This window comes from Botryllus schlosseri, chromosome 15, assembly GCF_051294905.1.
Source record: "Botryllus schlosseri isolate E-star chromosome 15, Bs_hap1, whole genome shotgun sequence".
NCBI classification, from domain to species: domain Eukaryota; kingdom Metazoa; phylum Chordata; class Ascidiacea; order Stolidobranchia; family Styelidae; genus Botryllus; species Botryllus schlosseri.
In genome coordinates, this window is record NC_137250.1 from 1,075,294 (window position 1) to 1,101,562 (window position 26,269).

The 26,269-nt window shown below is 39.8% G+C and overlaps 2 protein-coding genes across 2 annotated transcripts; one reads left to right on the top strand and one right to left on the bottom strand.

The window, feature by feature from the left end:
- The first annotated feature begins 12,362 nt into the window (after positions 1-12,362).
- LOC145457143 (uncharacterized) lies at positions 12,363-17,986 on the top strand. Its single transcript, XM_080335309.1, has one exon. It carries the CDS (start codon positions 14,454-14,456, stop codon positions 15,759-15,761), a length of 1,308 nt encoding a protein of 435 aa, XP_080191435.1. The 5' UTR covers positions 12,363-14,453; the 3' UTR covers positions 15,762-17,986.
- A 479-nt stretch (positions 17,987-18,465) lies between these two features.
- Positions 18,466-26,055, bottom strand: LOC145457144 (uncharacterized). Its single transcript, XM_080335310.1, has 4 exons — positions 24,307-26,055; positions 24,138-24,234; positions 23,866-23,965; positions 18,466-19,125 (listed from the first exon to the last, which is right to left on the bottom strand). The coding sequence occupies exons 1-4, from the start codon at positions 24,535-24,537 to the stop codon at positions 19,056-19,058; spliced, it is 498 nt and encodes a 165-aa protein (XP_080191436.1). The 5' UTR covers positions 24,538-26,055; the 3' UTR covers positions 18,466-19,055.
- Between the last annotated feature and the right edge of the window lie 214 nt (positions 26,056-26,269).

Sequence of the window (26,269 nt, forward strand, 5' to 3'; positions counted from 1 at the left end):
TTATGGGGGGACAAATATGCTTACACGAAAGTATCAGTGAATATAATTTAGGTACCGGATTGCTTGGTTCCGCTGATACCGCATTGTCGCCCATATCAAATATTCCAGCACAGTAAATATGGCTCGCCATAACGTTTGAGACTACCGTTTCGCAATCTAGCAATTATACCTATCATTTCGTAATCTAGCAGCTCATAACGTAGGCTACGTCGTGCTAATCTGGAAAATCCGGCTTTTTTGAACGCTACACCTGTTTTAGCAGATCCCCTTTGAAGCTTTATGGACAAGCTTTTAGAAGTGGTATTTGTATTTCACTTTCAATTCCTTTAGTATCATACGTTGAGTTCTAATTACTTTCTGTTCTTTTGTCTGCAGAACATACATGTTGAAGCATAATAACAAGCGTAGTGATGCCTTTATTTTCCGAAAATAAAGCTGCACTAAATGTAACTTTTACGAACCACAATATTTGTTGTTAACGTATACTAATCGCTTTAATTGTTGACAACGTATCCGATACAACTCCGTATTGCTCTTCGCCTAAACTTCGCGCCTTATAATATGGGGTAGGGCGTCATGCCATGATATCCTCTAAAATGGGAATCCGGATCACGATCTAACATATATCGATCTCGTTTTCCGCCACATACCTCCTCATTTTGTCGCTTGCCTTTTATATTCTCTGCTTTACTTTTCATTCAGTGTGCATGCCTCTTCTCTACTTCGCCTAAGCCAAGGTGGGTGTCTGATTTCAAAGACTATATACTCCAAGTAGTTTCGGCACCTTCCTATTTTGTCCTTGTATCGCAGTTTTGTGGAGTTTAGAAATGACGAAAATACTAATTTAAGTTAAATCCAAAGAAACTAATCATAACAAAATCATGAACTCAAATCAAAAGCTAAATATAAGCTAATATCAGCACGAATTACAGCATATTATAGCCAGAGTATGTTGAAATCTGCATGCTAGGCTGCCATTTCACTCTTGAACACAATTGATTTGTAACTTATGACTTGTAAGTAGGCCTATCACGCGACTATGAGTTGAATTTCCATATACTGTTGCATGGTCATTGGTCAGGCATATGGTCACTTGGTTACAGTGGTCATGGTCATATACAATGTTCCCTCTAAGCTGCGCACGTGCGCAAATGCGCAGTGCTGACACTGTCTCTGCGCACAGGAAATCCAAGTTGCCCTAAAAAAATCCGAAGTGATGATTTTTTCTTTATTCGTTACGCTGTTATCCAAGGGTCTGCGCAGTGAGTTGGTGAGTATGCGCAGACTTGTCAAAAATCAGAGGGAACATTGGTCATACACACCGCGGGTAGTTTCGGCATTCTCATATCTGTTCATTGCATCGCAATTCGTCATGTGCATTGCATTGATTAGGTGAAATATAATCTGACAAGTATTATGATCAAGAAATTCCTCCACTTGTGATTCTAGGAATGATTTGTGTAGGCTACTGTCGATTTTTTCGTCTATATGAGTCTTCGATTCAATTAGGCTGCCACTGCTATTTTAACACGTCTAAATACGCTACACGGCTATTACGACTCGCATGTATCGCGCGCCACTATGCAGATTGATTGAAGCATTTGCGTGTAATATCTAATTGTTTTCACGATCCACGCATGAGCAAAATTAAGTTTATCTTCCTGAAACGACAATCCGTCGCCCAAATTAAATTACAGCTAAACCAGATTTGCTTGTTGCAGCCTCATATTGTGTTTATTCCTGCAACTTTTGGTCATTTTCATTCTTGTGAAAGGCCAAACCTAATTAGCAACGATAGAATGGATTAAAAGTAGGCATCATAATGCGATTCATCATCGAAAACTAATCTATTATTTACTGTGTGGGGCGATTTTCAAGTTCGCGTGGGTCTTCTTATTTGGTGGACATTAAATGAGTTGTGATGTATCGTTGTAAAGACGTTGTTGCTAGATTTTGTAATCATTACCTCAATTCAATATGAATATACTAATAAATTGTATTTTGTAGTTATGTGCCTGCAAGATGCTTTCAAATAGCTCTGAAATCTACAAAACTCGTGATGTATGCCTATCGCATCAATCGTATCTACATACTGTACTGTATGTACAATGTACAGTAGGATTGTAGCTGTACTGTAGCTGTATCCCAAGTTTGTTATTTGACCATAGATCGAATACGAAATGACTGCATTCATGGCTAACGTGACATGCTGAATATGCAATATAGTTGGTCAAAAAGATTTCCGTTGTAAAGTTCGTAATCGCGCTTGATGATGCACTACACGGATTTTCCGTGGCGGTAGAAATTAGTTATGCACAATCCTCGTCTTATTTAGTCTAGTTTTGTGCAACTTACTCTTCAATTATTTCGTTGAGCAGCACTGCGACACCTCGAATTTATAATGCTTATTCGAAGTTTCGTTGTAGCTGCTGAATGATGGTGTGGTTTGCTTGTTTGTGGTATTCAGGGTGTCTGTCGACTATGGTCATTTACACCAGGCCGATATGCTTCATTTTAATCCGTAACTGCCAACTGATAGCACGGCCCACTTCCAGGCTTTTTGTAAGACATCGCTTACGTGGATGAGGTTGCGAGGATCGTGTGGTGATATTTACAGTAGCCTATATCTAGATGTGAAACTAGTAATATATACGGTGATCTAATAAGAAGTTAGCCCTAGATCTATCACGCAGAAATAGTTCAATAATATTGTTACAGGCAAAAGAACTAGTACATGCTCTTGATAATTAATACTTTATTGTGGGACTTTCAATCAGACTTGGACAACTAGATAATTCTAGTTGTCTAATTACACTAAGATAGAGCGAAATGCCAGTAATCTAATTATAATCTAATTTGGAAAAGCTGAAAATTTTCTAGTCGTCCAAGTCTGCAGTTTCAATAGGTTGTACAATAGTAGGCTAACATTTTGTTGTGATGTTCATGTTCATCAACCACAAGAAGCTGATCATATGATCATTCTCCAATGTATTTTCCATTGCCGAACAATTTCAGAGTTGGAATTGGAAATAACTGACGTGCGAGCGACTAGCGATTAATCTTCGTTGCTTCTATATGTAGCTGTACTAGAAGCTATAGAATACTAGTTACATATTCATTTGAATCTTTTTCTTATAACAATAATTGATATTGTTGTATGGCCAATTGTAGTTCGCCGTTGTGAAAATGGAATCAATGATAATCTTGATTTAAATTCAATATCGGCATTTCTGGAATCTTAGATATCTCACTATAACTCGTGTTTACTATGATGGCTATGATAATAGTGCCTGCAGGCATGTGCGATCTAACAGACCATCCCAATAACATATACCTATCGATTCATCGCTTACAGAGCCCGAGTAATTTATACGGAAGGATGCTATCCGAATTTTGTATCTTGAGTTTTCTGCTGGTTATCATAATTGGATGCGTCGTCGTCGATATTATAGCTATAAAGGCAGCTAGGAGACATCAAGTTATCGACCATCTTTACGGATGGCATGATCTCAAAAGGTTTTGACTGACATTGAACATTACCACTGTGTTCTAATTTTATGAATGTAAAATGCAGAGCAGTTTCAATAGTCGGTAGTAGGCCTATCGTGCAGGATTGTGCAGGCCGTGTTATTTTTGGCATTTCAGGTGCCAGATGCCAAAACTGCCAAAAATAAAAATTTGAAAATGCCAAAAATAAGCAATTTTTGGCATATGCCAAAAATAACACAGCCTGCCAAATAGTGTGTTTCTTTCGTGGTGTTGTGTTAACAGGACTGCGTTACAAGCGAGAAGAGCGTTTGTGAAAGGCAGGTTTCTTAATCTGGGTCCAGCCCACCCATTAGGGGTGAAAGCACAGTGAAATTGAACGGCTGACTGCATTTGGTTTACGTCATACTTTCCATTTGTCCAAAGGCAATTTTACGACCATTTTTGACCGGCTTGTTGAGAGCTAAATTTGATAAAACGGGTATCAATGAGAAGCTGCCGCAGTACTGATTATTGAAATATAAATTATATTTTGCTCATGGAACTGGAACCCCCCAAATCAACCACGATTTGTGCATTGTGATCGAGTTGAACATTGTGACGCAGCAAACTGTCTGGCTATTTCTGAGCTGGATAGTCTAGTTTTGCCAGACAGTCTTGTTGCGTCAATGTTTTTAAACAAGCTAACCTTCCCAGGACTCTTCCATGCGAGTTGGTAATATTAAAGCCACTTGAAGTGACAAAAGTCATCCGAAAATATATTGGTAGACTGAAGGAGAAATGATAGTCGGGCTACTAAATAGAATGTGTTGAGAGACAACACAGGAAACTCCTGGAAAAGGATCAGGAAGAAAATTCTTTCCGCGATGAGATCGATGGCACTGGCGAAGTGATCTCTTTTCATGATGAATGGAAGCCGGTTCGGCCCTTCAAAGATTTTGAAGCTCTGTAACAATCAGCTGTTGAGCGTGTTTGTTAGGCTTTTCTTTATTTTTTTGCTTATTGGCATCGATTCCGATGGATACTGCACATTTGTGGTTTCGTTTGGTATTATTAACCTATGAAATCGTTAGGTTTTTTCTTCTTCTTATTGTTTGTTGGCACTGATTATACGTGGATGCTGCACATTTTGTGGTGTCTTTTGACAAACTAGCCCAAATAAAGCGTTTTTGTGACTAATTCGAGGCTAAAACTATCTATTTAGAGGACGATGCCAAAACTGCCAAAAATAAAAATCGAAAAATGCCAAAAATAAGTTATTTTTGGCAGTTTTGGCATATGCCAAAAATAACACGGCCTGGGATTGTGGCAGGCTTATAAAGCTATGAAGCAGGCATTTTAACATTGCGCAGGAGAAGGAATATGGAAGCAACGTAGGATGTTTCATGATCTGTCTATGCGAAGGCATTGTATATAGCAGAGGCTCACTTTCGTTTGGAAAATCGTCCACGCTCCACTTCTGCTTTGTCCGAAACATATAAATGATTCTATGTCTGTGAAGTGGCATGGATATGTAGATTGTAGATGTAATGGAAGTATCCTACTGCGTTATGGTTTCTAATTGTGTTCGCTCGAATATTTGGACATTTAATCATTCCCAGATCCCAATATTGCGACATTTCGACACCTTCCGATCTTTTCATTGAATCGCAATCTTGTGGTGCATTGATTACATAAATTTTAATAATAAACTGAACACTTACCTTGGCTATAGAGCTTGTGAATAAGAGGAATGCACAATTGCACATTGAATTAAAAGTAACACTAGTTAACTAAGAGTCGAGCGCTGAAAATGAGGTGACATGTAAGTATGTGACGGTAGGCACTAGGCAAGGTCAATATGTTATATAATGTCGATGTCCGGTAATTTTGAGTACTGACTAGTATTCATACGGTAGTATTTGATCCAGTTTCTACTTGAATGTGGACTGGACAAGTCATGGACAATTGACATGCTCGACGACCGTCGGAGAACCGTCAAGATACTGATCCAAATGCATGGTAGTTGGTAGGGCATACTTGATAGAGCGATGCGGTTTCATGTAATTCGTGGTGATCATATGGCACTCAGCGCGTGCTATATCCTAATGTGGTCAGACGCTGTTGTAGACTGTGCAAGTGCGCGTTGTCATATGTCTTTCAAGAGTCTATTCCCCATGTCATCATGGCGTATGTATGTGGTATCTGTAATTGGAACTGGTCCGTATAACTGCGGATGATTTTTTGCACCATGCCATTTCAATTTCGAAAGTTCTATTTGATAGTATATAATCGAGATGGTTCATGGCGGTCCGGTAAACATATAAAATTTGAAGAAAAAGTCTCGGTTAAGAATACCATCAGTGGTGATAGAACGACAAGACGAAACATACTTAGGTGTTTTTTCGACCATACCGATTTCATTGCACTTGGTGACAATGTTGTGGGATGATCATGACTTCGGAAATGTGCTATTCCCATTAACGTTCCTAGCTTTGTGCTGTATATTTCGTATGCTACAATATGGCCAATCAAGGTTTCAAGGCTTCAACAGTGAAAATTATTATCAAAACTATAATTCTTGTTGAACAGCTTCTTGGAGGTACAGAACTTCAATATACAATTGAATAGTATATTCACATTGAAATGAACTCGAATATTTTCGGCTATCACTCGTCTGGGGTAATCGTTAGCAACTAGTAGAGAATTCGAAAGAACAGCGTATATCAACAATCGTAACACAAAATATGACGTCACCAGCACGAAATGTCGAATACGAGAGTATTCACTGTTCAATGTAGTATTTTTAGATGATACACGGATTCTTTTTGTTGACACAGCCTTGGCTGGCATATTTTGATAAAAGTCGACTCCAAGGCACACAAATGAAAGTGTGAGCGACCCTTTCCGAGTATGAGAAATCTGTCGTCTCGATAATTTTTCGCACAGGCGGGATTATCCAACAAGTGTTTGCCAATTGCAGAATTTATGGCCTTTGATTTTTCCGCATCAATCTTAAGCGGATGAGTTAAGGATGAGCTTTTCACCGAGCGTGTTCTCGTTGACAAATTAACTTTCAGTGGCGAGGAGCGTATAATTTCAATACTCGAAATATTCGTCTTTTACAATCGACTCGAATCATTAAAATTAATACTCGATTCAGATTCGAGTACTCGAATCATTGTGCCCAGCCCTACATTTGCGACCACAAAGATATTGCCAGGTATACATCCCATCAAAGAGGGTGTATTTCGACAGTACCTGTTTCATTGTACTTAATGGAAACAGTGATACGGGTTGAACACGATTTCACACAGAAATATCGTTCCCACTTAGTTATGTAGCTATGTTTTTTTAGATGCTGTGATTAGGCCCATCGAAGTTTCACAGCTCCCAGACAGCTGGACGAAAGTATCAGAACTATAATACTCTAATAACTCTTTGTGAAAAGACGCGTATAATTGCAGTACTCGAAACAATCGTCTCTCACTTCTAGACGCGGATCATGATAATTAATGATCCGATTCGGATTCCAGCACTCGAATCATTGTGTCAGCCATACTGGCTACTGATGGCCATTCCAGACAGGCATATTTTTTAAAGCTTGAGACTAATGAATTGTTGATTTCGAGGAATTGTGTACTGCAGGAGTATCAAACTCAACCTGGGTCGCGGGCCGGATTCAAAAATTTTGATCGCTCACGGGCCAGACCAGTCAAATTATCCCAATATGTTTTGAATTTGAATTTTTCATCATATTCTTCGTGTAGCTATCATATTCTCCATGCAGTTGTACATACAGCGGTTTCGTATTGACGGTTCCGCCTCTTTAAATAACTATTGTCTGGTCCATTTTCAAGAAACTTTGAACGGAGTGTGCACTTTTTTTGGGTTCTCAGAATATAGGGTCAGAATGTCACCGACTCGTTCCTGATGGTTACGTGAACGAGAACCAGACATGGGGTGATTACTTCATGAATGTAATCGATTGCGATTACGATTACTTCTGAATGACGCGATTACGATAACGATTACAGCAAAATCAGGAAGTAGTCGATTACGATTACATTGGAAAAGTAATCACGATTACTCACAATTACATTTATTTTGCATCTTAGAAGTCATATCGGAAGACAATATAGGGATTGCGCTGAGAAGGCCTAATGAGATAACAATCTTCCTTAAAAAAGATGCGTCATTGGCTTGTTACGTCATGATGTACCGATTGCCCATTTTTATAGTAGTCGATTTATCGCACCCAACGATTTGCATTCTTGCCAGGTCAATTTAACCGCCACCCCCCAAATTTCCCAATAGGGTGGGGAGCGAGATCGGAGGTGACTCAAAATTATTTGGTAAACCAACATAAATTATACAGTCTTTTCGAGAGATTTGATCAACTTGAAAATTCTCTCTGGATAGCTTGATTTAGAAATGCATACGTCTCCTCCTAAAACAAAGCATACATTATTTATAGCAGGGTTGCATTTAAAACAAATTGTTGTTTAAAACATGTTTTAAACAGTGTTTTAAAAAGAAAGGCTTTAAAACAAACTAAATTTTGTTTTTAAAGTTGTAACATTATGCCATAATTGTGTAAACACTTTCCAAATAACATTTTGTATGAGCCTACGGACAATTACCACCCGATTTGGCCGACGTAAATCGATATGGGATGGTTGGAGCCCTCAAAATAGTCTGTTCAACAGTTATAGTCCAGATATTTCGTCAAATGAGCTATATTTACCCTATATTTTCAGTTGTCAATCTCAATCCACTAGGACGTCACAATTTTATATTCGTGACGTCGTGGTTTAAAAAAACATTTTTAAACAAGGGCCTTGTTTTAAACATGTCTGTTTTAAATTGATTTTTGTTTTAAGTGCAACCTTAATTTATAGTAATAGGCATTTAGGTGCCAGTCAATACCGTGCCACGACACACCAAAAGCCATACGCAGTTTCGACCAACATGCAACTTCACGAAGTGTGCTACTAAAGAAGGACCTTGGTCGAAACTTTGGGTATGTGCCCATTGTTAATAGCCACGCTGGGTGGACGTGACTAATAGTCCGGTCCTTCCAATCTGAGCTCATAATACAAATGCCACCCGGGGCACCCAGAGAGTTTTAAAGACATGACAATTTGTGTGAGTGTGCGTCTCACCAAAGTTCTTGCGCCACTTCAATATCTTTTGACCATATAACAGACCGGAGGTCACGAAATAACAACATAAACTAAAGTAATTATAACAAGATACCGGACGTATAAGTATGAATTACTTGCTCCCAGCTCTACAGGTAAATCTGACCATCGGGGCTGAGAGAAGATTAAAAATAAATAGTAATATAATGAAATTACTAATAATATTGACGAAATTCAGTCTTCAACTTGAAAATACCACCCTATGGGGGCTGCGGCCAAAGACCAACGTTTGAACTGGGGGACGAATTGCTATTTAGGTACAGATTCTAGCTACCACCCACGTTAACATGATATTGAAGCCCATGGCCATGACTGCAGGTCCCAATGCTGAGTAAAGAATTGTGAAATAACGATTGACGCCCATTTCAAGTAGAGTCATATGAGAATAAGATGAAGCCGGGGCCCGATGAAACGAACATAAAATTCTGCCTTCAACTTCATACCAGATAATGTACTGCAAGCTGAAAACAAGAAACGGCAAAGACGGCTCGGTTATGATTATATATCATTAGCTGTTGATTTTACTGCTTCCTTTGGCGAGTACAAAATTTCAAATCTTTGTCCGGTGTACGTACGTAGTACATAGGCCTACTGCTCGCCCGAAGCAACGGCCAAACTGCGTTTAACTAAGCATAGCCAAACATCAATACATAAGTCACTATTTTAAACTAGGCAGAATGGAGATTAATTATCCTGCTGCGAGGCAGTGGCGTATGGAAAGTGTTGATAATCTGATATACAGCACGGCGGGTGTTCTTACAACCACACTAATGTAGGCTACATACATCGAATATCTATCTACTGTGGATACTTCTTACACAATGACGAGCAAAGCTAATAGGCCACTTCTGACGTAATAATGAGCAATAGCATTTGGAAATCAGACGTGTGTGCTATCGCGAACCTGGTATAATATCTCTTCCTTATTCACGAATGTTCAGTTTATGTCATAGTCCTTGTACAAATAAAAAGTAATCGTTCTTTCACTAAGAAATCGATTAGATATGCGAAGTAGTCGATTACGATTACTTTGGAATTTTTCGAATGTAATCGATTGCGATTACGATTACTTGAAAATGCTGTAATCGTCGTAATCGATTACGATTACTAATCGCGATTACCCCATGTCTGACGAGAACATAAGGCTGCCGACAGATCGTTATAATGTGGTCCGTGAACATGTTAAGAATTTGCTCTCTTGAGGGATTATTTACATCAAAGTATTTTTAAATAAAAATCTTAACTTTAGTTAGAAATCTAGGCTACTCCTCGCCATATCATCCGTGTAAGGGTAAGCGGTGTCTTGTAAAAAGCCTAGAAGTGGACCGTGCTACAAGTCGGCAGCAACGGAATAAAAATGAAAAAATGGCCTGGTGAAAATGACCATACTCGTCGACAAACACCATGAATGCCTCAAACAATCATTTTTGAATGTACTCAGAATTGCCTCGCGGGCAGGATGAAATCGTCTGGCGGACCGTATAGTTGACACCCCTCGTTTACTGCAATTACATTCTATATTCTATACAATGACGCTATATTTCCATATAATGACGCTTTCACGACTACATGTATTGTAGTATAATTTATTAACTCGAAGACTTTTGATAATGGGCGCACGAGAAGTCTCCGAGTTGACATATTGTACTGCAATGACTACTGTTCGCGCTTGCGCATTTTATTTGTTAATCCTGATTTTAGTAATCATTTGTAATCAAGCCTTTTCAGATAGGCTGTTCTTACCGCTATATAAAGCGTCTGCGAACCACCATTTGTTGGTTATTTACGTTGACGCAAAATTAATTGTAAATCTTACATTAGTTACGTTTATCTTGATTCTGTTACGTTCGCCGGCTGTATGTTGCTGTTGCTGTTGCTGTGCTTAGTGTCAGCTATCATCATCAAGTTGGGCGTGCTATTTTGCTAATAAAGTCATGGATCACGTGTATGAATTACAACGATTAGCATCCGTAGATAACCCCATAGACAGGCTTCTGCGCCTATAATCGGCAGCGCAAGATTCAAACTGCCGCGCAGAAACAATTTACAATTAATTTGCAATCTACAATCAATTCGCCGATGGAAGATTTCCTTTCGAATGCTCTCTACATTGAAGAGGGCGTTTTCTCTTGGACGGAGCGGACGATTGCGATGTTTCCACAGTCTATGTTCATCTTTCACCGTCTCGCCAATCAAGAGCTCGGTTTCATTCCGTCAGTTCAGTCCGTCCGACAACGCGTTGACCTTGTCTACAGCATTCTCCCTCCGTTTGTCTGAAAGTCACATCGATTGTATGGCTGCCACATTCAGGATCATTGCAAAGATAGCAGCGCAACTGCGTGGAAAGTATATTCTTCTCTCTACAGATGATATCACCAGGGACCATATTCACTCGGGTGCTTGAGTCACAGTTGCCGACAGAAATGCACAAACGTTGGATGCGGAAGATTGAAACGGCCTCTCGGAGATGATTGAGAACTGAACCTGACGATGAAGCGGATTGGTATTCAAGGCAGTAGATGGTCGAGAAGGTAAAATTTCTCTGCACATACATTCATTCCTCTGCGCAGGCCCTTCACTGGCCTTCAGTTTCGCCCCTGCTACCGTTCCCTCATTGTATTGACGCTCATCATCTGTTAGATTTGTGTCAGGCACCTCGCATCGAAAGGAGAATTCGGCTATTTGAAGAACTTCTACCGAGCAATGCCGGAAATATTGTTATGATTCCGGAATATTCATTTCGAGCTATTGCACGTTGCGGGGACGCCTCTAAGATTATTTCGACTTTTCCGAAGGTGACGAATTTTCCAGAGTGTGATACGATTCATCCGACATCGAGAGTCATCATCACGCGCCTAAGTGAAACTGTCCAAGTTGAGTCGCGTTCGATTGTCTGCGTTCATTCATAGTGATTTATTCTCGTCGCTTGTAGAAATGCTGAACGCCTCGTTACCAATTCAAAGTGATCTATTATCATCGCTTGTGTAGAGTTGCTGACTGCTTCCATATTTATTCCAAATAATTTATTCTTCTCGCCTGTAAGAGAGTCGAACGCCACCCTACCATTTAAAAAGTGATTCATTCTCATCGCTTGTAGAGCTGGTGAACGCCTTTCTACTATTTAGGGTGATATATATATAATGTATTTTGGATCGGAGGTTCAGCAGCTCTTTGTATGTTGGTCATTGTACGATCTGACTTTGCCTTGTACAGTCTCACTTTGCCTATGTGGATGATTATTCGAGTGATTCGGACCGTGTATTACATTGATAATTATGTTGACTGGGATCAGTCAAATGGGGGAGTGTTCGCGCTTGCGCATTTTATTTGTTAATCCTGATTTTAGTAATCATTTGTAATCAAGCCTTTTCAGATAGGCTGTTCTTACCGCTATATAAAGCGTCTGCGAACCACCATTTGTTGGTTATTTACGTTGACGCAAAATTAATTGTAAATCTTACATTAGTTACGTTTATCTTGATTCTGTTACGTTCGCCGGCTGTATGTTGCTGTTGCTGTTGCTGTGCTTAGTGTCAGCTATCATCATCAAGTTGGGCGTGCTATTTTGCTAATAAAGTCATGGATCACGTGTATGAATTACAACGATTAGCATCCGTAGATAACCCCATAGACAGGCTTCTGCGCCTATAATCGGCAGCGCAAGATTCAAACTGCCGCGCAGAAACAACTACTGTAGTCTTGAAAGCAGTAGTCAAGTTGAATTGGCCTACCGCCAGACATCTAGTAAATTATGATACACAAATGAGACATTCTAAACCAGTGATTCTGAACCGGGTTTCCCGGGACTTCCACCTCAGGGATTAGATTTTGAATCAAGTGGGCTTCCAGTTATTAGTCAGTCAATGCACTTTATATGACGCTATAACAGTTCGGACGATCTGGAAAGCTAAAATAGCACAAAATATTGTCAGTTCTAAATCACATTGAAGAGGATTTGCTATTTTTCGACCATGTCCATTTCATTGAACTATGAGACAACGCTGTGAGTTGATCACGGCTTCCACATATATGTCATTTCTGCGGCAAGTTTTTGCGGCAGTTTCCTAAATACTAGGAAGTTATCTAGAATGCTGTTTTGAGCTGTTTGAAGGAATCTTATAATGTAACGTTTTGCAATTTTGTTCATTTTTTCATTCACTTTTTCGATTTTTCATAAAACATTTTGCAATATCTGTCGATTTTTCATGCAACCAACTGTTTACCGGAAATATTTGGCATTATATGTAAATAGATCGCTTGATTATTCGACTGAAATTCAGTAAATCAGCACTGAAGCAACGCTTTATCGGGTATTTCGGGTGCTGAGTCGGAAAGTTGGCCATTTTGTTTAATCAACAAACGGAGAATGTGGATGGAAAACTGTTTTTCGGGAGTGGAACTGGGAAGGTTACCTTTTTTAGCAACTGACCAAAATATGGTCTTTTAGTGCAATTTTTGTGAAAAATAAATGCTTCTTTTTACTGCTGCTTTTGTGAAAAGTAAATGCAACTTCCCCGGATTTGACTTCAACAAAAACTTGCCCTAGCCATTTCCATTATCGTCTGTATAGCTTTTTGCTACGTGTTTCGTGTGCTGTGATACAAACATCCAAGGTTTCCAGGCTTCCGCGTCGACATAAAAAAAACAATCGAAACTATAATTTTCCTTGCTTAGTGGAGAGGATCGTATCATTTCAGTACTGGAGAAAAACATCTCTCTCTATCCGAATCGATCTATTTCAATTAATACTTGATTCAGATTCGAGTAATAAGCGCCATTAACTCCCGAGCACGTGACTTACGATAACGCGTGGCACTGCATATTATGGAAGTCTTCCATCATACCGGGTTTTAAACCTAGCTCTATAGTAGGAGTCTCAAACTCGCGTCCGCGGCAATGACATGATTAATAGCCTACTTTTCAGGAGTATGTCCGAAACCTGGATTGAGATACACTGCTCAAATGCTCTGCTATCAGATCAATCCTTGTTAAATTATAAAATATTTTACCTATGCTTGTGACACGTGAAATGTCCGCGAGCTGCAAAACTGTAAGGCTTTTACGATGTCATGATGCATTTGTCCCCCTGCATTGTATCTGTATGTAATTATTTTGGCACAGTATGCCAAGCAGCCTACAACAACAATTTCGTTCAAATATTTAAAAATGTGATATTTTGTGCCCGGCGTGAGTATTACAATAGTAGCCTATCACATTTTCACCATGTGTGTGGAATATCAGTGTACAAGGTCCCGTCAAATAACGCCTACTTCGAGCACATTTGAGTTTGTGACCCCTGCTCTATAGACTGAATAAGATTGTATAATTCTTTCTCGAAATCACTAATACTTGATTTCATTAGTAAATGAAATATTTCTAAATATTTTAGATACTATATTGCATTCTTTGGATTTGACAATATATCGCGTTTGTAGCTAAATCTAGTTTTTGCAATGCAGCCGTCGGTATACGCTGGGTATATTTTATCCTTACATATGGAATCAGTCATGAGCAGAATAAATCTTACGAAATTGCTTTACAGGTTTCGCCCGAAATTTCCGTATACGGAGCCCAAGACAGAGTATATATGTTATTTATATTGGATACCCGTCGTTATGGTGATATATTGATATAATTATCACGTGTTGTTGCACAATCGAATCATTTGCCCAACTGCCCAGCCCTATTCATATGTAACATTTTTATCATCCAGACCTGCTAGCATCGGAACTCTTTAAATTACGCACTGCATATATTGCCAATAAACGGCACAATCTCGGAACTATGTCCGACGCAGATGACGACGACAACAGTTACGGCACGAACGAGGATTACAACGATGACGAATCCCAAGACGACGATCAAGACGACCACGACTTCGCTGAAGAAGATTACTCGATCACCAACAGCCATTTCTATGACGAGGAAAACCGACAGGTCATGATACACCGCAACGATGCCACTGCAGGCAATCACATCAGCGATACAAGTCATAACGGAAAGCCAGGCACAACTATGTCGGTACAGACTATACCAAACAAGCCAGTACCAGCGTTAAGACACGCTCAATCCTCTTACGTAAGCCTCATAAAGCACACAGAGGACGAAATGGAAGTATTGACTCGCGCGAATCAGCATCATTATAAATCCCACGCTGCCAACGGTACAAAAGGGAAAATCACGGCGAAAAGTCGGTCGCAAAAAGCGGTTACTGTGCTGTTTAGAAGCACAGCTCCGTCCCGAAGTTCAACAGAATACAAAAACCCGAGACAGCAACAGGAAAGTCTTAATAGCAGTTACGAAGCGGACTTTCCGCTGAGAAATATAGCCGCCGGTGTGCCCGGCAATGCAGTTAGCGTGCAAGACGCCAGAAGTCTGGAAATCACTGCAAAAAAGAAGCTGAAGCTCCTAAAAGCAGACTTGCAGAGCGCTCAAATGGATGTGGCCGAGGCGAAGCTCGCGGAATTCGCGGCCAAACTGCAAGCCAGACAAATCAAGATCCACGAAAAGCACGCAAAGTTATGTAAGCGTAGAGCCCTTTTGAAACAGGCCGAACAAGATCAGACAGCACTCGAAAAAAAGCTTGATGATGAAGAGCAAGACCATAGAGACCGAGAACGGAGAGTGCGCAACCGCGAGAGACGAGTGAAGCAAGATGAGGCGGCGCTACGCATCAAAGAGTCTCTACTCCGTAAGAGAGAGATTAATATCACGGAAGGAATAGAAAAGATAGAGAGATGGCGCGAAATTGTGGACGAAAAGGAGCAGGTGCAGAAGCAAATGGAAGACATCTTGCAGAAAAAGGAAGAGATACAAGGCAAAAGCGTACGCCGTGGGAGGATATTCTCGTATGGGGGCAGGAGGGTTAAGAGTACGGATTCAAAACATAAAGACACCGGCGCAGAGGCGAAGAAACACGACATGTTAGGTAACATCATTTCGGGAATACGGAGACAACAAATCGAAGATCACCAAACCCCTTCTCGGCTCAGCGTGAATGGCGGTTCGCATCATCGCGCTCTGGTGAATAGACACTCTCCGACTAATCACGATTCGGAGATAAAATCTGGAGCTCCCTCGATATGGTTATAGTGTGTCAACTCGTCGATTCGTTATTGCAGTTTTTTTTTTAACCTTTTAGGCGCTCGCACCCCTTGAGCTGTCATAACCTTTTCTCCTGTCCCCATCCCCCCTATCTACAATGACAAACGAAAGTAGGTAAACGGTAGCAAGAGGAATTATACCGAATATAATTACAACATACATGTTGAATGCAACACTAAAATAGTCTACTCACTTCAACAACATCTACAGCACACGAACAATCATTCAGTCAATATATTGATGACCCTTTTCTGCTGTTTTTTCAATTATCATATCATGTTGTAACGAAGTCTGCACATCAAGTTTATAGGATCTTACAAAACCGATTCGTGATAGACTTTTATGGCTGGCTAAAATCTAGTTTTTAAATGACTCGATTTCAAACTATTACGACACGATGCAGTCACGTGATAGGTTCCAAACTTATCAATGAATTCAATATGTTGATGCTTTATTTCTCTAATTAATCGCAAGCGTCCAACATATTGCACATTGAAATTCAGATATAAAATTCGAATCTATTTCGCAGACGGCAGGAAGCTTGCCACGGACCGGCGGTCAAGAACCACTGCTCTATACAGTCCTGTCACTAAATTGTCGAATTTATTTAAATTATGTTTAAAAGTCTTCTCAAGTTCGACATAGAAAATTGTCTTTAACAAGTATTAGACTCCTACCTAGTCAGGCACAACATCGCGGTAAATTCAAAGCAGACTACCAACGCTATACACTATGTCGCAATTCCGCAGACGACGTTCTAAATTTTTCATCATCAGTTCCAAATTTAATGTTCCAAGTTTCAAGTCTTCATGGTCTTACATTTTACAACTGTGATAAAAAAAAAAATTAGAATTTTCAGTATACTCGACGGCCCGACATAGATTTTGATGCGTATATACAGACACCGCGGTGAATGATAATGATAACTGCTGGTGTGCACATACACCTCTTATCGCCGATGCATATACAAATTAAAATTTACCTATTTGATGGAAACAAAAATTGGTGTTTGTTGAACGCAGGTATTAAAAGTTTCAGTTTTCAAAGTAATACAAATCACATTGTCTACGCTCGTCGATTCATCATTCCAGCCCCCAATGGCATTTCAACAAGATGCAGGCCTAAAAAATGTTCAAGAGTATGGTAACGCTCGTTCCTGAATTACTGAAAACGACACTGAACTTTTGCTATGCGACCATCACATTGATGGAAATGAGCATATTATTAGTCAAGTTCATTGATGATATTGCTAACCAGTCGTAATATTTATCATTTTGTTGCGCTAAAGCGACTTTTCATCGGAAGCATTTGAACAGGTTTCGATGTGTATTGTTGGATTACGCCGCATATTTGCATTGTCAGCCATATCTAAAAGGCCGGTATAAAAGTATATGTTGCGCAATCTGCTACAACAAGAATAGCCACGGAGTTTAAATGACTTGAATGGTGCCGTTGCATGATCAACTTCATCGCCAACTGACACGTCGAAACTGGTTTATATATCCCTTCATATTGAACAATCTGTGTAACATTGTTTCTGCCCCACTTAAGACCGGATCGTTCGACTACTATGTATTTACATAAGCTCGAACTGTTATTATCGTGCTTTGATCAACTTTAGCGATTGATTTGTGAAACAATCCATCATACCCGGTAAAATTCTGACAGTGCGAATTAAAGACGTGGAAATCAAGTATTTTCATATCCAAATCGTATTCCGGGTACAAGTAACTCATTGTAATTATCAATTCATTCAGACATACGTCCAGGTGTTTACAGTGTTTAGTACCAATATATCAAAACAGCAGGAATGTCTTGTATAAAGTCCAATCTCTTCCGGACTCCATTCACACAGAAATTATGAAATCCGATTGAAACAAAACATCGAATTTTGTTAATATTAATAGTTTGATATGGAAAGTCAAGTTAACTCCTAAAATATGGGCCACATGCAAATATTACGTCATCATGTATCATCTACGCTGCGAATGCTATATGCATCACACTTTTATGCTGTCTTGTGTCATAATTGTAAAGTAACAATTCCGTCACAGTCAACGTCATACTGTTAATGAGAGTGTACAAAGGATTGGTACTCACGCATCTTCAGCTTTACGTTTCATATTCTTTTCTAATGCTCCAACGTTTGTTATTGCTCAGAATTACGGTGTTAAGTTACGCTATCAATAAATACAGTAATGACAGATTCTCCACTCGCATTGCATTTTTCTTCATTGCTGACTGCACTATACCTATTAGATAGGACCCGTCTACCTCAGTTAAAGGGAGGGAGCTTTATTCGTAGACAAATCAACGATTTGAAGTGGACAGCGGCCGTTATCTGAGCGAGTTAGGAAGATCTGTTTGTTCTCAATTAATCGTATTGATCTCGACCTCTGCTAATGAAGAGTGGACAGCGGGCGTTCTACCTCTAAGTATAGCGAAGAAAGGGTGCTGCCAAAATGTATATCTGCGCGTTACTCTGAAAGCCTTGTATGGACGCGTGGACACTGTTCGGTAAAAAAAGAAATGCACCTTATCGCTGCCTATGTTTGTTGCACGACAGGAAAGGTTTGTAATAAATTAATCTGGTCCATTTCAATAACACTGTGTAACAAAAAATTATTAGCTCGTAGTACAAAAGACCTTCATTGCTGCAAGCACCATAACATGATTTTATTATTTATTATAAATAATAATAATAATAATCTTTATTCTCATAAAGTCATAACTAAATTATTAATATATTCTAACATGCTAAATCGGAAAATAATAGTTTGACCTCATAGACATATTTTATTTTACATTGTGAAACAAATCAGAAGAAATACATTTCAAAATTATTCTGAGCAATATAAGATACAAATCCACGAAATCTGTGACGGCAGTAAGAAGTTGCGTCTTAACTAAAATGTTTAAAGTTGACTGATTTATTTCTTCACTGTATTGCTTTTATATATATATACCTGAGATGGGCGTATTTACAACGTGATGAAAATATGATCAACAGTGTATCAGATACAAATCAGAAATCATACAAATAAGGATTTACTGGCCCAATTTTATATAAATGCACTTTCAGCCGGTAACAACCGGTACGAAGCCGAAACAAAATATTTCCAGAAGGCGCGATAGTCGAATGGATGGTGTATTCTATCAAACAATGCGGTGTGAAATTTTCGAGAGTGCAAAATCCTGTGAATCTCACTCTTTGCCTCGTAAAACTGGATAGTGGATGGCTGGAGAAGCGAGCATTGCGAAGCTTCCGTCCGTCCACTTAAGCTAGGAGTTCATCCAGCACAATCCGCTGTTATTATATATCCAATTGACGAGTACGGCAATGCCGCTTGTTCTGTTCAAGATAAGGATAACGTGCTTTAAATATATGACTAGACGTGTTTAACGGCTTTTCAAAAATGTGTAATGCTCTGCGGCAGTGCTAATTGACCGTTATTATCCTGGTAAACCATTATCCTTCTTGGAACCGTATTTTCTGCTCAGGCCCAAAAACAATCTAACTATACCAGTCAGGGTTGTAACCAAGTCACAAGTCAATCTCACTGTTATAGTTTTGACTCGAGCCGAGTCGAGTCATTTTCAAATCACTACCGGGTCAAGTCCGAGTCCGAGTCCGCTAGCAAAGGGTCGAATCCGAGTCATGGTATTATGACTCGAGTCTGCGTCTGAGTCATTGCGTTAACATCTCAGTTTCCAGTTTATGTCTTGTTAAACCCATTTTTTATAACAATGTTTGGTGATATCGAATGCTTGCATTTATAGCATGTTAATTTTCCTCACTTTTAGCAGTTTCTGGTCGCATTTCCTAGTACCAGTATCAATAGACGAAATTTCAATCGCGTGGTTGCTTTGCTATTCTTCGAAGTTACAAATGAAATGTCGGTGTAGCCTGTCTGAGTCTCAAGTCATATGACTTCGGTTCGAGTCATGCGCAATGACTCGAGTCGACTCATTTCCGTTATATGTGAAAATGACTCGAGTCAAGTCGAGTCCTCAGAAAATCTTGACTCGAGTCATTACAACTCTGATACACATCTAAATATACATTTCTATAGATAACATTGACGCACAAAAGGAATTGTGCATCAACGAAGTGTTAAAATTACTATAAATCTTCGCGCAAATCGAACCCAGTGCTATGAATATATTTTATGGAAATCAGTATGATCTCAGAGACCAACTTGAGATTGTATTTCGTATTGTTCGGTCGCAAAACATCAGGGTGATGGCTAGGGTTGCATTTGAAACAAATGGTGTTTCAAAACAGCAGAAGTAGTTTGTGTAAAATCTAATCCGAATTCTATTCTCGTGCTGGTGAAATCATATTTGGTGATACAGTCGTTGACATACAATGTTTTTTTGAATTCTCTATTGTAACTGTTGTCGAGTGCTCCTGACGAGTGTCAGCCGAAAATATTCGGGTATATTTCAATATAAATGAGGCATACACTATTTAAAGGTAAAATTGCAATATATAGCTCAGAATGACTATTTCGAAGTCGTGCGTGTCCACTGTTCATACCATTGTTGGGGATAAGTCACTACTTTCGAGTCACAAGCCATCTCGAGTCATTGCACATTTTGACCCGAGTGAAGTAAAGGAGTTGGCCTCAAAATACCTATACATCATATTCACGCACCCGCTCGTTGCACATCCCTACACTAGAGTCTCCCAACGGCCCTCGACGGTGTTTTCCAAAGAAACCAATGTCGGCCAAATCCTAACAAGAATTCTAACTAAATTGTTTAGTCTCATCCAAAGGTCACACATTTTCATGATCAAGTCATACTGCTGTAACGACTTTTGTGCATGTCTTGCTTATTGGCTAGTACCAACACAGTGACCCCGGAGATGTATAATAAGTAAATCGCGAGATTTTTTCCGTTGCAAGAATTTCACGATCGCTCTGTTGCCGTCGTGACCAAAATTATACCCTTCGCGTCCCTTACTTTGAGAACCCCTGTGATATAGTTATGGAGGCTTATTAGTAAAACGCACAATCACGCGCAGTCATTGAATGGCTGGTTGCACTTACAGACTACACCAGCATATCGCGAACAGTCGAAACATACAGGCTTACCCCCTACAAGGTATAGCAGTTTAGTCGACACCGATTACTTGGTGACTTGAAATTGACTCGTAAATCCTGCTCTTAGTCCGGACTCAATCCACATTTCTGAAACGTCGAGTCAAGTCAAATGATTTTTGCAACGTGACTCGAATCAAGTTGAGTCATACGAAAAAATTGAACCGAGGCATCCCCAAACCTGCAAAGGCTACGGCATTCAACCGGACCAATACAGAAACTGTGACGGCGTTTGGTAAGTTAGGAAATTCCCCCAAAATTTCCCACAATCAGATGGGGGTAGGGGCGCAGTTTATATAGTGACTCGGGTTTCGCCATAATATTAGTTATGCTGCACCGCAAGATGAGACGTTACGCTAGGGTTTATACAGTATAAAAGCCACAACTCGAGATAATCGAACAGAATCATTAGTCATTTTCACCCGCTACCGGAAAGTTTAAAGATACTCGTATATGTCTTGTCTTGAGTAACATCTGTGAATTCAAGAAGACGCACGGCACAGGACTGTCGATATCAGTAGCCAGCCAGCTAAGCAAACTAGTAGCCTACCGACAGTCGACAAGCGTGTCCACATTCAACTCAAAATACAAGCAGACCTGATGTGTGGAACAGTATCCCGCCGGCTATCCGACAGTTGACGAGCTTGTCCACATTCAAGTCGAAATACAAGCAATTACTACTAAATGAATACTAGCGCATCCTCAAGATTACCGGACCACGACTGACCTTTAGATCTCGCGTTCCATGACATGCCACCCCATTTTGTCGCTTGCTTTTTTTCTATACTATAGTCTTTACTTTTCATTCAGTGTGCATGCCTTCACTTTACGTCGCCTAGGCTAAGGTGGGTGTCTGATTCCATAGACTACTCCAAGTCGCTTCGACAGCTTCCTATCTTTTCATTGTATCGCATTTTTGTGGTGTGGTGTATTGAACTGGGCTTATAAACCAATGATGATGACTCTGCTGAATAACTATAGCAGTCAAAACTTGAGATTAGAGGACGCACGATATGATATAGGCCTACCAATCTCGCCTTCTGTCACATGTCACCTCATTTTGATTCTGATTTCAAAGACTACTACAAGTCGTTTCGTCATCTCCTATCTTTTCATTGTGTCGCAATTCCTGTGGTGTATAGATTTGATGAAAATGGTAATAAACTGAACTGACTCTTGGGTTAGCTCTACTTCTATATACTTGAAGAATTACAAGTCATTTCACCCGTAGCAGTTTTCCGGGTCGATCTCAATAGTTTAAATCCCATTTTGGAAGTCTATCCTTCTTTCCGTAATCTTTTGGCCAAATAAATAATCCTGACCCACCCATCAAATTCGATTGTCCATTGTTTCATGGAAATTTCCAGTCAGATTGCCTGGGTCGCATATCTCTAGCTCCGCATCTACTCTCTCCTGTCCTCCTGTGTCCTGATTTGCTGAAGTTATCATTCAGATTGCTGGTGCGGGTGCTGTGATACCGCCGGCTGTAACACTACAGGATGTAAACCCACTAGCCTACCGGCCGATTTCCCTTGGCACCCTGTCGTGATTTGCGTCTTTCGTTGTGATGTACCGGAGACCAGGGTTGTAACGACAAGAGTCGAGATTTTCAGGCGACTCGACTCTGCATGGTCATTTTCTTAAAATACGGAAAATTACTCGACGCGACTTGTAGTCCATTTATGTATTGTCTCGACTTATACTCAAGTCATTGCGCATAACTCGATTAAGTCATATGACTCGAGACTAGGACGGCCAAGACAGGCATTTCATTGTAACTTCGATTTATAGTAAAGTTACCACATTATTGATATTTCGTCTATCAGTACTGGTACTTGGAAAATAAGGACATGAACTGTTAGGGATGAGGAAAGTAAGAGAGAATCGTAGATTGCATCTTCGTGCAGCTGAATTCGTTCAGTCTGTCAAAACGTGACTAGGAATACATCCTTATTCGTTTTAAGGTTCCGAAACTGGGGAGCGTGAAAGCATCTGCAAGAAATGATGTTTGTTGAAAGAGGAATGAGCTTAATTTGTGCTGAAACCTCCAAGCTGCAATGACGGCAATAATCCTTATCATACTATGACATTAATCGTCATAATTGCGTCGTACCATCGATACATCGATGGTAGATTTTGCCTGATACCGCATCTTGCACCGATCAGCAGATGTCTCTGAATTAAGAGTAGCGGGTGAATGCGTGTATAGCTGTAACAGTCAGATGATGCTTTTATGGTCTATCTGTCAAGCACCTGTGCAGCGTGCGTAGAAAGGAACAAAGTTGTATGAGAAATAGGATATCTCATTATAAGATCATGTCATATGCCATGCATTATATGCCTTTTGAATCTAAGAAACAAGGATTTAAATCGGAATGATTTACAACAGCCAATCCGAGTATATCCAAAAAGGACACATTCTGTAGAATACATTTTACTGAATTCTTCTCTTATCGAACACCTGCGGCCCGTAGAGAAAAATTGTCAATCCCGTGAAGCGGTGTGGCGTGTCATTATATAGTTTATATATGGCCAGCTACGTTTTAGGTAAGCTCAAATGGGGTTAACATCAAAATCCCGAAAATTTCTACATGCCACGTGCTACCATTACACATGACTATGTTTAACAAATTATGCAACTGCGATTTATATCCAGCTGATAATTATTGCTCCCTTTATAGTCCGAATGTTATTATTCGAGAATTATCTCATCAACCATAACCTCCCACGCCATCAAACTATGCGATAGGATTGCAAATTAGCTAGTTGCTTTTTTCAAATATTTTTTAGTATGACAGTGAGCAAGGGCGGAAATTTCTATTATTATCATCAAGGGGGGCGTGTCTGAAAAAGTTTGAGAAAAATACTTCTCTAAAACCAAGCGTTCTCAACCAGCTGTAACTACTTTTAGTGTTCTTCTTCATTATACTTCATCAATTTATATTTCCTAATTTGTGTATGAAATGATGAATCTAAATAAAGCTTGCCTGTATTTAGCCCACATATGAGCTCCTGTATCTCTCTCGGCCAAATTGGTTTCCAATTTCATATTTCCTTCCTTTGTTTTTTCGTATAAATCATCGAGCCCTGGAGACAAACGTTGTCAAAAGATAGGGGGCGTTTTCTTTGAATCATAATACTTTGCGCTATGAACATATCACCAAGACTAACACAATTTTTGTCGTCACATAATGAACTAAATTCGGATCGGTGAATTATGCCACTGGAGGGAATCAAATCACATTAAAAACTTTCCCACCAAGCCAAAAATCTTTTTCACTCTTCCCGAATCCTTTCACGTAATCATCCCAAACTCGTTCGAAATCCACGTCTCCGCATTTTCTTTCCCGGAAAACCTGCAACGGAATTCAGCGAACAATCAAAGTGGCAGAAATCGAATGTCCTGTTTTCTCCGAGTACTGACTCACAGTCCATTCGTTGTGTGCAGTGCATATATTCTCATCTTCTGCTCTGATTTGACGAGGATGGATAGCGAACCCTAGCATCAAAAGATTCCAAATCGCGACGGGCATTTTCAGAAGCAATCTGATATTCAATATTAGCTGCAGTGACGTTGAAGCTCCTACTGAACTTAATAGGATAGAATGGTAGATGGTGGTGGGTATATGAATGTAGGGCCTACTGCAGGCGCAAAACATAATTGCACAACACAACAATTGTAACAACAACTTGATGCGTCACTGCGTTGACTGTCAGTTTGAGGAAGTTAGCTTAATGGAGTCGTTTTCACAATGCGTTCGAAGCGTCTGGCAGGAAGCTCACTCAATCAAGCTCTGGTTTCTTCAACATCGCGAACTGCCTTCCTTGGCCAGGATCTAGAGTCGCAGTCGAACAGACGGACATACACAAAGTTGGTACGTCCGCGCAAGTCATGCTGTCAAACGCAGTCGTCAGATAATCTACAGGACACTGCGGGACTGCTGATGACAAAGTCAAAATAAATAAATAAAAACAAATAAATCATGAACATGAATATGAGTGTCACTAGCGAGAGAACGCCATAGGCGTATGGGAGTTGAAACATTTGGGGATGCGAAAACAATTATACAGCCAAATAAACTGTGAGCCATGAACGTAGTTATAATAATGCGCTTAATAGTGTTGACGCACTTGGAAGAACTTAATACGGATTTTGGAACTTATAATAGTGACAGCTGCAGCGGAATACAAACTTAAAGTACGATCAGCAATGTATTGGTCGTATTCCCAATTAAAAAGGTTATTGCCTCTGCCATGGCACATACCGAATACATCAATGTAATATTGAAAGAACTATACCTGTTACTTGCAAAACATTCTCAAGTCACTGTTATTGTCAATAAGTGAGGAAAAGTAGTATGATATGTTTTTTTATTATTCTAATGATACTGAAATATTCAATACAACGGAACATGTTCACACGCCATTTTGTAAGTCAGATGAAATACTTGCAGACGAATCGTCACGCATTATCTCAATATATTGACATTCACAAGAAACACCCGACAAGACTTATTCGTGGTTCACACGGAAACTTGATAGGAAATGCCACCCTGTTATAGGCTACTCCCAAATTGATACGAATATATTTGCGGGTGTTATGAAATTCTAATTGCATTCGAATCAGGGATATATAGAACTATATAGTTCTATATATCCCTGATTCGAATTTACAATTGATGCAATAAAGACAGCAAACTGTCAGAGCGTCGTCGACGTGTCCCTTTTCCACTTGCGTCGCTCCGCGTTATATAATGACTTTCCGACTTTGAATTACGATTGACTGAGGACTGACCAGCTGACGACGACGACACAGAGGAAAGATAAAAAAGACGCCAATACATAGGCCCCTACGGCAACAGAGAATATCCAGAAATATCGCGAATAATGGACGCGGAGTTATACTTCAACGACCGATACGCCAGAACGAAGCCGATGCACAATGAAAATAGCAACATAAGTGGAATCAGATGACAATATTACAGCAGCATGCGTCAAAATGATCGGCGCGCTCTTGCTTCATCACAATGAAAAATTCAGTTGTGTCAGCACATGCTCGAAATTCGCGGAAGTTGAGGCAGGATTTCGGACAGTGGTGATGTAGTCTAACCATATAGCCTAATACCACACGGATACGAAAAATACAATGCATATCGATCGATCTTTTGCGTTATGACGTTAGTTGGTTACTGTTATTGGGATATAAAAAAAATATAGTTTAACGATGGAACTTACAATCATTGTTTTTTTTATACCAATCGAGTTGTCGCCTTTTCTACGAGTCCTACCATACGCTTGGTGGAAACCGTAGGAAGCAGGCGCTTATAAAGCATGATGAATGAGAGTTGTGTGCGGGTAAACCCGCAGCAGGAAGGCTACCCTATTCATTCG